Here is a 15362-nt window from a genome sequence, read left to right as displayed (position 1 = left end):
CTGTTTGCTGGACTTCATGGCATATACAACTGATTGCCTCTCAATTGTGGATTCATCATGTGACTATTCCCAAACCATAGAATAAGACCTCTATACTTATGTTATCTACTTCTAATGTACTGTGGAATAAGTGAACACATATGACTATAGGTCAGAGGGACAGTCATATGATCTTAAGTTCATCATGGGGAACTAAGTTCATAGAGGGGTTTCATCACGCTCATGCTGTTCCAAACCCATATAGCTAAAGCCCAAAGTGTACTCTGGTTAGATGCAAACCCTAAGCATCTGCGTATAGCACTTGTAACACAAATCTTTTAATCACCTCAGTATTCGAGCACAAAGTTTGGGGCCTGATTTTTCGAATCATGCATACTCTGAATGTGCCTGGAATAATTTACACTAATTATTAGCAATTGATCCATTTCTTTCACAAAGAAGCATTAGAAGATGTAATCGCAGGTAAATATCAAGAGACGAAGGTGGAAACAACAACTGTCTTAGCAATTGCAGTGGGCATGTGAAAACTGCCTTTGTATGTGTGCCCAGTCAAATGAAGAATACTTTGACAGGCTAACGTTCGACTGTTAAAGTAATAAAGCATGTCATTTGGCGTTGGAACCTCATGGAGGTAAGTAAATGACGTAAGTAAATGTTCATTTTGGGTGAACTGTCTCTTTAATTTTTTTAACTTCACAATACACATTCAGCATAATTTTGCATGTATTATATATAAAGCGAAATGTATGACGTAAAATTTTTGACAAAATGCAATCGCATAAACATAGCGCGCAAGTGAATTACAACAGTGTAAATTAATGCATAAATAATAATTAAAAAAAAACAATTGAAAGAATAAAAAAAGTTTTAAAGAATAAAAAGGAAAAAAGTAATACAAAAATAAATTCAGGAATAACTTTCATTAAAAACTAATTATATTTGTTTTATCAAGACATGCATTCCTTAATTTATTTTCTTATTACATTTATTTATGTATTTATTTAATATTTTTGCATGTTTTGTCCTCCATAGTCATATGAGACGACGCGAATGCATTCTAAATGTGTTCAGATCTGCGCGTGGGACTTGTGTGCACAATCATATTTTTGTGCTCGAATTTGGTATTTGCAAGTTCTGCAGGTTTACATTTTACGTACGAAATGTCTCATGGTATGGAGGACAAAACATGCAAAAATATTAAATAAATACATAAATGTAATAATAAGAAAATAAATTAAGGAATGCATGTCTTGATAAAACAAATATAATTAGTTTTTAATGAAAGTTATTCCTGAATTTATTTTTGTATGACTTTTTTTCCTTTTATTTTTTTTTATTTTTATTCTTTAAAACTTTCTTTATTCTTTCAATTGTTTTTTTATTATTATTTATTTATGCATTAATTTATTTTTATATTTATTTATTTCTATATTTAAATATTCCCACATTTATTTATTTTTGTATTTATTCTCTTGTATGATAATGATATGGGCGGGTCCTGCTTACCAATGGCTTATTGTAGATTGAAGCGTGTGCTCGATTACTCTTTGACTTGTTTTGATGTGACGTTAGGTCATAGTCATATTGTGTAAAGTATAGCTATTTGTGGGGCTAACAACATAAGAGCTTCAGTCAATCCAAGATTTATTGGTTATACTACAATCACAAAATAAATGGGGAGCTGTTTCTTCAACAAATCCACAAAATGAGCAAGTTTCATAAGTTATATGATTTAACCTTTTGCTTTTCTTTTTTTTTTTGTCTGTGTATATAACTTCATATTTTGATGTTTAAACCATACTATTCTGTTGTTATGATTGTTCATTGTAAAAGATACAACCATGCTTCATTTCCCTGATCGTTTATGTATGTATATAAAAATGTTAAAAAAAAAACTATAGCTGACACTTCACATATATCTATAGCTGCACAACTTGCGAATGAAGTCGATAACCATGCATCAAATGACTGTTTCATTTAGATTAGAGGTGCTTATTGATGTTTTAAGAGAGCTGTATGCTGGTATGAATGTCGAAGCACATCCTGGATTGTTAAACTCTGCAAAATGTTCCCTGCATATTCAAAATCTGTGCGAGTCAGAGGGTGCTAAGGTGGGACGTCCATCTGCTTCTGATAAGTACTATTGAGCTCTCAACCAATGATGCACTGGAGCTAAGCAAGGACCGCCTCCCTCATTTCCATGTTGCACACAGAAAAGTAAAAATAAATATATTTATAAATAAATAAATATATGTGGGAATAAATAAATATAAAAAATACATTAACATAAATTAATAAAAATTATGCTAAATAAATGAATAAATAATTAAAAGTTAAAAAGAATAAAAATAAAGTAAAAATTAAATGTAGAAAATAATAAAGGAATAAAGTCATAGAAAATAATAAAGGAATAAAGTCATACAATAATAAATTCAGGAATATATTTAATTAAAAACTAATTATATTTGTTTTATCAAGACATTTATTCGTTTATTTTTTATTATTACATTTATTTATTTATTATTTATGCAGGTTTGGGCCTCCATATATGACAGCGTGACACGACTAAAAGTGGACCAATCATCGCCCATTAATCTCTTCTGCCTCCTTATTGGTCAATGTGGCTCAGGCACCGCCTCAAATTATCAAACACTTTCGAGTTCTTTCATTTACAACTACTACAGTTTGCAAAATTCAGAGAGGCAGCATGGAACCAAAAAGGGCTGTTTGTGTGCTCAAAGGCACAGGGGAAGTGACCGGAACAGTCTATTTCGACCAAGCGGTAAAAATGTTGTGTTTTTATGCATGTGCAACAGTGTTTTCTATGACATAAGAATCAAGCACGCGCTACAAGCTAGCTCGCCACCTCGACGCGAGCTCTTCTTGCATACATGGCTGTATCTAACTTTTATATGCATTCCACAAATGACATGTAAGAATATAGTGTGCATTAGTGCGATGCGTTTTCAGTTACGTGAGGATCACTGTGCGCAGTTGAACACAATTTGTGTTGGTGTATAAACTAGCTCATCAATAACAATGGGTTAATACGAAATAGGAAATTTCATCTGTCGAGTTATATGCAATGCAATTATGCGGTGACATTGCATAAGTGCTTAAGAGTCTAGTTAAGCCGCTGTGCAATGACCTTTGAAACTGTGGTAGGTCGGCGTGTAGTCAACGCTGTAGTGGATTTGTTTTTTTTAACTGAATGAAAAAGTTAGCCGAGTCATGCTTCTTTGCTCTGGATGGCTCTTGTTTGCTGTCAGCATTTGTCAAATAGGACATAGGTCACAACAAACACTCTTACTAGGCCTACTATTGGCGGACTGAGGTTTCATTAAGATTTAATAGTCTAGATGTAGTAATTCACCCCAAAATGAAAATGTTCTTATCATTCAATCACCCTCACGTCAACCCCAGATGTGCACGACTTTCTTCTGCAGAACAAAGATTGTAGGTCCATTCAATGCAAGTGAATGGTAGCCAGAACTTTGAAGCTCCAAAATGCACATAAAAGTAAACAGACTCCATTGGAGTCTTAGGGGGCTTTCACACTTGGTTCGATTGCCTGTTCCGAACCCGAGTTCGATTGCTCCCCCCTGCCCCCGATGGACTGTGTTCACATTATATATTTGTATCCGAACCGCGGTACGCTTGCGTCATCAAGCTGCAGCTGGTGCGTAATCGTGTTGCTTGATAACCACGAAATGAAAAGGCGTCAAAATTCAATGAATAGACTTGCTCGGTTCACATTTGTTATTCTTTTTTTTAACCTTTGGTTTTGTTTTCAACATCAAGATACAGAAACACACTTGCGTCTGTCTGCCGCAAAAATACTGAAATCGTTCAAAAGACAGCGGGCTGTCCGCCGAAGACAATTTTTGCGAAGGCCAGCAGAAATCATCTCTCTGCTTGCAGTGCGTGTGCGTCAATCCCGCTTTTCGTCAAGGTAAGTGTATACGCACGCACGAAAGTAAACCCTTTCCGCTCATTTTGAAAGTGACGCGTGTGAGACTGACGACCACATTATACGTCATCAATAGTGGTTCACTTCCGCGGTTTGGTTCGATTGCGTTCATATCAGCAGCGAACCGTACTGGAGTTCACATGATCCGTACCCCAGACCACCTTTTTAAGCGGACTCGAGTACGGTTCGCGGGTGCGCACCCGAGTTCGGAAGACAGCGTTCACATCATCCAAACGAACCGAACTCTGACGTCATTCGAACCGGGGTGCGCACCAAAAGTGCTAGTGTGAAAGCCCCCTTAATCAATGTCTTCTGAAGCTGTGCAGTTGGTTTTGGTTAGAACAGATCAAAATATAACTTTTTTTCACTGTAAAACTTGACATTTAGCAGTTGCCTTTGTTACCCAAAACCAGTTTGATCACTTCAGAAGACATTGATTAAACCACTAGTGTCGCATGGATTCGTTTTACGCTACCTTTATGTGCTTTCTTGAGCTTCAAAAATCATTGTTTGTGTATTGCAGAAGAAAGTCATACACATCTAGGCTGGAATTTTGGTTGAACTGGTCCTTTAAACACGAGTGATTTGTGTGTTTTAGGATGACAAGGCTCCAGTGAAGGTCTCTGGGGAAATTACTGGCCTTACAGAAGGGAAGCATGGCTTCCACGTCCATGCTTTTGGAGACAACACAAATGGTAAGCACTCTTTAGGGCCATTTATACTTTTATGTTGAACATACACCATGTAGGGGTTTGCATTTATAAGATTGTACTGGTGTGTCTGCATTGTTTTGCGAGTACCCAGCCAAAATGCTAATTATTAAGAGAAAATGCCTTAAATTAAAAAAACTATATATACATTTTATAAATAAACAAAAATGTTGTTTATTATCTGTTATAGCATTAAAAATTAGTTCAAATTTGTGAGCATGTTGGGATTTAGGTACATGTTATTTATTATATATTTTGTCTGCCATGCAGAGAGAACAAATCACACATGTACTGCATATGCATGCTCTTTGAGTCACTTGAATAATAAAACAATATTTTGGCACACCTCTGATGCTCCGTTCTGAAAAAATTATATCTAATTATTAAATACTTGTGTGACCAACCCAAAATGGGTGTATTTTACAGGGTAAAGATGTTTACATGAAGAGTGAACTCAAGGTAATCGGCAAAAATTTCAAATGAAATCAAAACGTTTTTTGCTTAAACCGTTTATGACCTTTGCTAATAAATGGATACCATCCTCACATTTTGGCTTAAGCATAATCAGTTTAAAAACATGCATGTAAACGTGCTCATTGATTCTAAACATGCACACAAACTAATAACATTTCATTTGCTTTATATGCGTTGGCTGCAGGCTGCATCAGTGCAGGACCACACTACAACCCACACAATAAGAATCACGGTGGACCTGAGGATGAAGAGAGGTGAGTTTGGTGCTGTGGAACAATCTCAACGAATGATTGTAAAGTCTGTGCCACACTAGCCGATTAGGTGGCCAGAAAGTGAGAGACAGGGTGGCATTAGAGTCTGTCAATAGGAGGTTGTTAATCACTTGACCATCGGGGCTTTCTGCTGAGTTAATGGTTCCAGCACAGAAAAGCACATCAAAACGGTCTTGTGTTGTCGACAAGTGATCAATGAGCTCGTTTTACTGAGGAACTGGCAAGACGTCAAGCTGGTCTGAAAGTTTTCATTGCACTCAGTTGCATATCTTCACAAACACTGATTGAAATCCATAGTGATTCTGTCACAAAGTGTTTTTCCTGCTATTTTGTTCTAAAATAAAATGACATAAAGCGGCGCCACAGCAGTCTGTTTTTATTGAACTTCACTCACTGAAAGCTGCATATAGACTTGCGTGTTCAACGGCAAGCCTCAAGGGGATAATGAATAATTTTCTAATAATACATTTTCACAAGGAATGTTACTCCATGAATCGCACACCTGACTCCTTTTGGAATCCATTTTCTCCCTTGGTTCGGTTCGTATAGGCATATTATATTAATGGCAATCGTGCTCCGATCCCAGATGCTCATGGCATCCCAGATTTGTGTGACCTTCTTCTGCAGAAAACAAATTAAGGCTTTTAGAAGAATATCTCTTCTATGTAGGACAATACAATATCTATTATACAACCTGTTGGACAAAGTTTTGTGCTACCTGTTTCTTTTGCTAAAGGGATAGTTCACCCAAAAATGAAAATTCTCTCCTTTACTCACCCTCATGCCAACCCAGATGTGCATGACTGACTTCTGCTGAACACAAGCAAAGATTGTTAGTATATAAACTCCGCTCTGTAGGCTCATAAAATGATAGTGAATGAGTGCCAAAATATTGAAGCTCCAAAATCCACAAGGGCAACATAAGTTCTCCAGATGACTCTGGTGTTTAAATCCATATCTTCAGAAGCTAAATGATATGTGTGGGTGAGAAACAGATCAATATTAAAGTCTTTTTTCCTTCACTTTCCCCTCCTGTTTCTGTTACCTACTGGGCAGGGAGTAGAATTTATGATAAATGACTTGAATATTGATCTGTTTCTCACCACACCTAATCATATCGTGTCTGAACACATGAATTTAACCACTGAAGTATTTTGGATTATTTTTATGCTTCCTTTTTTGTGGATTTTGGAGCTTAAAAATTTTGTCATCCATTCACTTGCATTGTATGGACAAACCGAGATGAGATATTCTAAAAATCTTCATTTGTGTTCTCCAGAAGAAAGTCATACACATTTGGGATGCCAGGAGAGTGAGTAAATCATGAGAATTTAAATTTTTTGGGTGAACGATCCCTTCAACTGCACTCACGCATTATCATTATATTTCGAGCTGTTATGTTTTATATGTCTGATTTCACCCGTTACATTTCGTCTAACAGACACGTTGGTGACCTTGGTAATGTAAGAGCTGGTAATGATGGTGTTGCTAAAATTGACATTGTGGACAAACAGCTGACACTGCATGGCCAACTCTCCATCATTGGAAGGACCATGGTGGTAAGAATACAGCTTCGTCCATTTTCAAATTATTTAAAATCAACACAGTGCTCCATAACATGGGTTGCATGTTGGGATTTAGTTGTTTTAAAAAAAATTGTAACCATGCACTTGACAGTACGGTCCCTATTTTGCATGGCTTAACTACAATATGTCAGCACATATAGAGCAATTGAAAGTGTTAATTTACTGTAAACCTAATGAGCATTTATTAATGTTCTTGTGTAATTAAATAAAACAAGTATATTCTATGGATGTTCTACTCTAGATCCATGAGAAGGAGGATGACTGTGGAAAAGGAGGTAATGAGGAAAGCCTTAAAACTGGCAATGCTGGAGGTCGTCTGGCCTGTGGGGTTATAGGCATCACCCAATGAAGCTCGAAAGTATAGCCAGTTTAGAAATGTTCTTGTGTATGCCCCTTTAAAAGCACTTAGCCCATTGAAAAATACATTTCTATTTTTGCAGTTTAAAGAATTGTGTAGCTGTTATCTGCCAATGTCTTTGAAGGACATTCCTATATGTACCATCTGATTTCTGCTTAACTCAATAAACATTCTACAAACTGGTTCTGTGTCTTTGAGTGAACTACATTCATGGATATAAATTGCAGATTCAGTTTGCAACGTCATCTTGGCATATTCAGGGTTCCCATTGTAAATGGAAATATCACAGAATTTAAAAAAGGGGGATTTCCTGACCTGGAAACTAGTGGAAATTTCTGCAGTCAAAATTAAGTTGTTCTATTAATACTCTGCTTGGAATTAAACTTTAATAAAGGTAGATTTTTGCCCATTACACAGATTATTTGGCATGTAAACACCTTTACCAGTTTGTCCGGTGTGTGTGCAAGTGTTCCATTGTGACCCTTCACGTTTTTATATCGGAAGTAGAGAATAATCAGGTGGTTTAAAATCTCATTGAAAACAAGGTTTTCTTGCTTTTGCAAGAAAACAGATATTCTGTTTTTTAAGAATATCTGGGCTTTGTAAGTTTATACAATGCATGTTACAGGGTCCAAAACGTTGAAGCTCCAAAAAGCACAAAGGCAGCACAAAATTAATCCATATGACTCCAGTGGTTAAATACATATCTTCTAAAGCGATTCGAAGGGTGTGTGGTCTTTTGAAGTCCCTTTTTATAAAACAAATCCCTTCCCAGTAGGTGGAGATACACAAAGAATGTAAATGGTCAAAAACTATAATTCTTAGGAGAGAGAAGCACTTAGCAGGGTTGTTTGAAAGTTGATTTATAGCAAAAATTACTTAAATATCAATTTGATATGATCTGAAAAGTTGGATTTAACCACTGGAGTTGTGTGGATTACTTTTATGCTGCCTTTGTTTAAAGTTCTGGCCACCATTCACTTTTGTGCAGTGCAGATAAATTATAGAATTGGGACAGATTTCAAAAGAAACTTATCTTGGTCCTAACTAGCTCTTGGCAGATATTACTATGGTAGCAACTATTTCAGTTAATCTGAACCTAATTGAATGTTCCATACACTGTTTGAAGAACACTCTTTATGAATTAATTGTGGCTTTATTGGTAACTATGATTGTAGTAGTTATGGTATTTTGGTAAACATGGTGGTTACCATGGTAAAGATTTGGAAGGGAGGTGTGACTGGTTAGACAAATTTGTAACCCATGAGAGAGAGATCATTACTTGGATTAAACCACTAGATGGCACACTACTCTTATGTTCCTGTGTGCCAGACACAAATGTAAATTCAAGAAAAATATGTATAACTCAGCAAAAAAAAAATAAGAAAGGTCCACTCACTTAACTGCTTTTATTTTCAGTAAACTAACAAAAATATTCAACAACTAAGACATAAACTTAACAAGTTTCACAGATGTGACTAACAGAAATGGAATGTGTCGGGGAACAAAAGTAACAGACTGTATCTGGTGTGGCCACCAGCTGCATTAAGTACTGCAGTGCATCTCCTCCTCATGGACTGCACCAGATTTGACCATTCTTGCTGTGAGATGTTACCCCACTCTTCCACCAAGGCACTTGCAAGTTCCCCTATTTGTGGGGTAATGGCCCTAGCCCTCTCCCTCCCATCTAACAGGTCCCAGGCATGCTCAATGGGATTGAGATCCAGGCTATTCGCTTGCCATGGTAGAACACTGACATTCCTGTCTTGCAGTAAATCACGCACAGAATGAGCAGTATGGCTGGTGGCATTATCATGCTGGAGGATCATGTCAGGATGAGCCTGCAGGAAGGGTACCACATGAGGGAGGAGGATGTCTTCCCTGTATCTCACAGTGTTGAGATTGCCTGCAATGACAACAAGCTCAGTCCGATGATGTTGTGACACACCGCCCCAGACCATGATGGACCCTCCATTTGAGTCAGTAGAAAGGTCTCTTTAGTGTCCTAAGTTTTTAAAACTTTTACCTTAATTGCTTACCTCTGCAAGCTGTTAGTGTCTTACCGACCGTTCCACAGGTGCATGTTCATTAATTGTTTATGGTTCATTGAACAAGCATGGAAAACATTGTTTAAACCCTTTACATTAAAGGTCTTTGGATTTTTACAAAAGTATCTTTAAAATACAGTGTCCTGAAAAAGTGGTTACAGTGTTCTGATAGAGTTTATATATATATAACATAAATATAAAATATATATATATATATATATATATATATATATATATATATATTATATACACACACACACAGTACTGTGCAAAAGACTAAGGCACGATGTTTCACAAGAAAGAATAGAATAGAAGAACATGGAGCTCTGTAACAGATGTCATGGCCCCCACAGATCCCCCCACTGAACATCGAGTCAGTCTGAGATTAAATAAAGAGACAGAAGCAATTAAGATAGAAAAACGGTGTCCAGGTGTATAGGAGAATTGGTGCTTTTTTAAAGACAAAGGTGGTCACACTGAATATTGATTTAGCTTTTATATGTTTACTGAACTTTGTTTGACATTAAGTGATAAATGAAAACTATTTATTTCAGTATTTTTGAAGACATCCTTACTATGCAACATTTTTCCATTTGCCTAAAACAATTGCACAGTACTATATACTGGGTGTGTGTGTGTGTGTATATATATATGTATATATACACACACACACCACACACGTTTATTTTTAATTCATAATAAAAGTGTATTTATTTGTGCTTGAAATTTACTACTGGGAATTCATAAAGTCTTTGTGCAGCATAACTGCCTATAATAAAAATTAGGCATTGCTCATGCACCATTGCATCTTTAAGTTTTAAAAGTGTTACATTTTAGAAGACTTAAATATTTATCATGTTATTGCAGTTCTGATCAGTGCACATTTCGTTAAATGCATGTGCACAGGACTTGTGTCAATATATAAAGCCTTACAGTTCAGAGGCACTTGAGATTGTAGTCATTGTTGTTCTATGAATATGATTTTAAAGTGGGTGGTCGCATCCTTGACATCTGACTCTATATTTGATACTGCTATTAAACAGCTGCGCTCGGTGTAGGCCAGCTTTCGCAGATGGCCGGCGGATTGCTGCTGAAATTACATGCTCCAAACCCTTTTTCTCTTTTAATGGGGCAAAAGCTCCCATGTGAAGAAGTTCCAGAGGAACCGAGATTGCCCACATCCCCAGAGAGCGAAAACCTTCAAGGAAAGATGATTTTCACAGTTCAAATGCAAACATTATGGACGATTTGAAATTGAAATGCATATTAAAAAGTCACTGATTTTAAAGAGATAGGTCAAAAATTCAGTCATCAAATCACCATCATCTTGTTCCAAACCTGTGTGACTTTCATCATGGAACACAAAAGGAGATGGTGGGCAGAATGTTAGCCTCAGTCACCATTTTCTTTGATTCTATCTATTTTTACCGTTCTGTAGACATTATTCTCCATAGCACCATCTTTGTGAGGGATAGACTGACCTCTCTTTAAAGGCACACAGTATAAAGCTGTATGAAGTTCTTCCACAACTCATATCTGATTTTCCACAAGTCATATTGTGTGGAGTTTTTTTGTCTACTGAATGTTCTTAGAAACAAAAACACTTTAAACTGCAGTACAACAGCCCATTAAAGGAGTGGGTCCTCGCTGCAGACTGTAGCGCGATGACGTAGTGGATCTAATCCACCGCGTAGTGGATTTTTAGTTTTTTGTGCGTTACACGGAGTACATTATTACTTAGTTTAAAAAATATTACACTGAGACATTTGTTTAATATAGCTTAGCTTTTTAAAATGGTCATAACATGGACTTCGTAATTATATTTCCAAATATATAAATTAAGCAATATACTCCTCACTATAATGTGCTCCTCATTTTAACATCTCCTCCGCTGTACATAAATTCCGTGGGGTGAATTATTTGTTTTTGTATATTTATATTTAGTGGTCAAACATACTTGGAAGTAAGCAAAAGTGAAATGAAAGCTTTAAAATGACGCGCTCAGCACACAACTGAATGGAGCACATCTGTTACTCTGAGCACGAGATGGCGTTGTGGAGCACAGAAACACTCTGAATACACAGTAACAATGCTTATACACAATACAGACAGGACAGAGCAGCGTGCATAGACGCCGAAGCGAACAGCTTGATTTATCTATGTTTTTAATTAAATCGTTGTAGCCCTTTGCGGTTAAAAAATTGCACAATGTCACACCGCAATTTTATTTTAGTTCATTGTGTAGCACTAAAATATATTTGTGTGTGAATATATACTGTAGTAATGACTGTTAAGTACACTATAGTAATAAAACAAATCATTAAAATGTGAATACGCATGCGCATTAAAACGTTCACTACATCACTTAAATCCGATACACATGCTTAGATCTACAACTTAAACACGCTACATTCTGCATCGAGGAGTAATTTTTGCAACACACTCTCATAGCGAAATCGTCAGGATTCATATGACTTTTATAAATTTTTTGAATTCGTATGATATCGTGCGACATCTTTTCCATCTAATACGCGACAATTACTTGCTTCCGTCACACAACAGCTTCCTATCATGTTTAACACTAATAATTGGTTAAGTTTTCCTTGTGCGCAGTACTCACACTTACTTCCACATTAGACATCTGGGAATTTGCACGTGATGAAATTGTATGAGTTTATGCGAACAACATTGTGCGAGACCATATGAAATAGCCGACTCGTAAATGATGTACGACTTTTCATTAGACCGGGTTGGTACTTTCATTAAAGTGACAGTGCATCTATCCCTCACAGCCTCATTGTCATTCCCATTAAAAATCAAAGATGGTGCTGCTGTGAATAAGATCTATGAAAGTAAATGGTGGCTGACGCAAACATTCAGCCTAACATTGCCTTTGGTAATTCACAAGAGAGAGTAATACGTATTTGGAATAACAAGAAGGCGAGTAAATGATGACAGATTAGTTATTTTGCTTTCGAAATTGTGATTCTGTTTTGCATTTAATGGCCACTATATTATTGTTGTTTCTTTTTATAGTTTCAATTGGCAAAATGCAAATATTCTACCCAAACAAAAGTATAAAATGTGTGGAATTACTGAAATAAATGATTACTGGTATATTTTATTGCTGGTGAATGCTTCACCTGGCTTCTCTCATTTCAGTTGGTGCAGCATAAAAGGCCTTAAAATGTATTGAGGAAGTGCAATCATATGAACAAATTCCCAGAAGCAGACAGAATCACTGGAGCGTGGTGAGTCACAACGCTGGTATAAATAGCATCAGCAAGGCAGTCCATGAATAATGAAGGAGCCGCCCATCCATCGGAGCAAGAAGGAACAAGTTATGGGCCAAACATAATGTCAATACACACCAACAATGTCTTGTGTCTTATTATACAAAAGGACCCAGACCCTTATAAATGCCTAAAAATCATTCTTCATCTTGTTGGGCTGCACATGGGGTGTACTGTGGACAGTGTGTGTGTGTGTGTGTGTGTGTGTGTGTGTGTGTGTGTGTGTGTGTGTGTGTGTGTGTGTGTTGTAGAGGTGAACAGGTTACTTTGAACTTTACCATCTTTTATAACTAGAAAAGATGGAGCATGTGTAAAAACACATATTTTCAATTCAACTTTGTCTTTCTCACATTCTTGAGCATAATTATTGTTTTGGATCTTAAAGGATTTTTTAAATGTATTTTGTAAAGCTTACACCCTACTAAAAAGTTGGTAACACTTTACAATAAGTTTATATATGTTAACATTTAACTGTACACTAACATTGCAATAGGTATCATGAACACAATAATATCTATCTTTTTTTTGTTGTTACATATTATTTTCTTAATATTATATGATATTTTTACAGGAAAACTATTAAAAAAAATGGATTTAATTGATAAAAAATTATCGTGCCAGGTAACACGTAAAATGGCAAGAAATAGCATTTTAGCTTAGCGTAAAGCTGACAATTTACACAAGGTTTATTTCTATTTCTTCTACACCAAATTTATTCAGACTGACTTCTCTGTCTGCTCGTATGAATCATAAGAAAGTGTTTCATCGCTGTTCAAATGCACTTTGGATCGCATCATTTATATGTATAAATGTTTTCCATCTGAAAGGACTAAATATTAAATTAAACAAATGACAATAAAATGCAAAGTAATCAAAAAACTTTTTGAATGTAACTATTGTAATTACCAATGATTTAAATTGTAACTGTAGTGGAATACAGTTATAGCCTTAAAGTATAAACATTATACATGTTAACATGATTTTAGTGTGTTAAAATCGCTTACAAACATTATTTGTGTGAAGTTATATCCAATTCAATCATTACAGGGTTTCATTGACATGGCAATGAAGTTGTAATATTGGATGTAACTTTACACAGGTAAAGTTAGTAAACTGTTTTATCATCCTAAAATCACGTTGACACTTGACAGTTTTGAAACTGTGTGTATTTTAGCATTTATGGACTTGCCTCATTCACTTCAATTGTAAGTGCCTCACTGTAACCATGGTTTTTGCATGTGTTACAATGGTTTGTACACTACATGTATACAAATGCTACTGTAACCGTTTCTTACCATGCTCAGAAGCATTTGGCCCAATGGTGGAAAAAGCGGCTTAACGACTTTCTTAATGCAACATTATTTTGAATTATAAAAATTAAACTATAGCAGTTAAGTTGATGATGTTTGGTTGTTTACGCCTTTCATTTTAAATAATTTTAAAACTCATTATGTCCACCTGAGAAGAAACTTGGTCCAGTGTTTCCTAGCAACACTGTCAGATGTCTTGAAGCACTGTGGGAGGCAAGTGTGAATATAAGTGGAACGTTTTGGTTCCATGTTGACATTACATAAGGACACTCTGTGCTTCAAAGTATACAGTAAAATGTTTTTATTCAATCACTCGCGCTTGTTCCCGAGTTTCAGCTTTGCATTTTTCCTCTCTAGATGTTGGCCAATCTCTTTGATAATTCTTTTCAGTTTGTATATACTGAAATGGGATGGTTTTGTTTGGTTAAGCCTGTCTGTACTAATCCTAGGATCTGTATTCTGGGTTTTTCATTCCAGATAACCTTGGTGTTGTCCATTATTCTGGTGCCTTATTTGATTCATCGCCTACTGGCCCTTAATAGTCTGGGGGATATTTTTTCACCAATGCTATGTCTAAGCTAGAGGTCAGATGCCATACATGGCATCCATACTATGAGCCAGGGGTCAATGAATGTGCTCTTACAGGTGACAGCAGTGTCCCACAGACCAGACCTTTGCTCCTCCCGGCATGTATGTTATTTAGCCAGTACCTCTAAATAATCTGCATCTGAGATGCTTGAGAATGGAGGACCGCTGTGTGGTCCACTTTCACTTGTTCTGCGGTCACTCTTTTTTGCATCAGAAAGTTTCCTCTCTGCTCAGCTTTCAGGTTGAAGCAGAACTGAACTAAATGACACACTAACCAGACTTCACCTCTGGGCTTTCCTTGAACCCTTGTACAGTTCCAAGGCTCGTCCTCCTGACTCTGATCTCACATCTCATTCATGCAATTCCACATATGATCCACTCTCCTTTGAGCGATTGACACCAAGCAGAGCATCTGGGCCTGAAATAAAAAAAATAAGATTTGAATCACGTGACCCATATTTGAAAGTGTGTGTTTTAAGTGTTTGACCTATTTCCTTAACAGGTCAAGTGGAATTGGTAACATCTGTTTAAAAAAATAAATAATTTATCTGACCTTGTTAGATCACTGTGCTTGAAGATGGAAAGTTTGGAATGTGATAGAAAAAGATGAAATGTTAACACTTTACACTAAAGTTGTATTTTTTAACATTAGTTAATGTACTATATATCATGAACTAACAATTATTATTTATTTTTTTTTACAGAACTTATTATTCTTTGTTAAAAAAAAAAAAAAAACCACACAGTTTTACA

At 36.1% G+C, this 15362-nt stretch overlaps 1 protein-coding gene across 1 annotated transcript; it reads left to right on the top strand.

The window, feature by feature from the left end:
* Positions 1-2632: 2632 nt before the first annotated feature.
* LOC127635898 (superoxide dismutase [Cu-Zn]-like) lies at positions 2633-7553 on the top strand. The gene is made up of 5 exons (XM_052116175.1): positions 2633-2782; positions 4569-4665; positions 5339-5408; positions 6868-6985; positions 7254-7553. Exons 1-5 carry the CDS (start codon positions 2708-2710, stop codon positions 7359-7361), a joined length of 468 nt encoding a protein of 155 aa, XP_051972135.1. The 5' UTR covers positions 2633-2707; the 3' UTR covers positions 7362-7553.
* Positions 7554-15362: the final 7809 nt, after the last annotated feature.

Source organism: Xyrauchen texanus, chromosome 43, assembly GCF_025860055.1.
Source record: "Xyrauchen texanus isolate HMW12.3.18 chromosome 43, RBS_HiC_50CHRs, whole genome shotgun sequence".
Classification (NCBI taxonomy): Eukaryota; Metazoa; Chordata; class Actinopteri; order Cypriniformes; family Catostomidae; genus Xyrauchen; species Xyrauchen texanus.
Note: the sequence above shows the minus strand (reverse complement) of the source record. Positions and strands in the feature narration are given on the sequence as shown.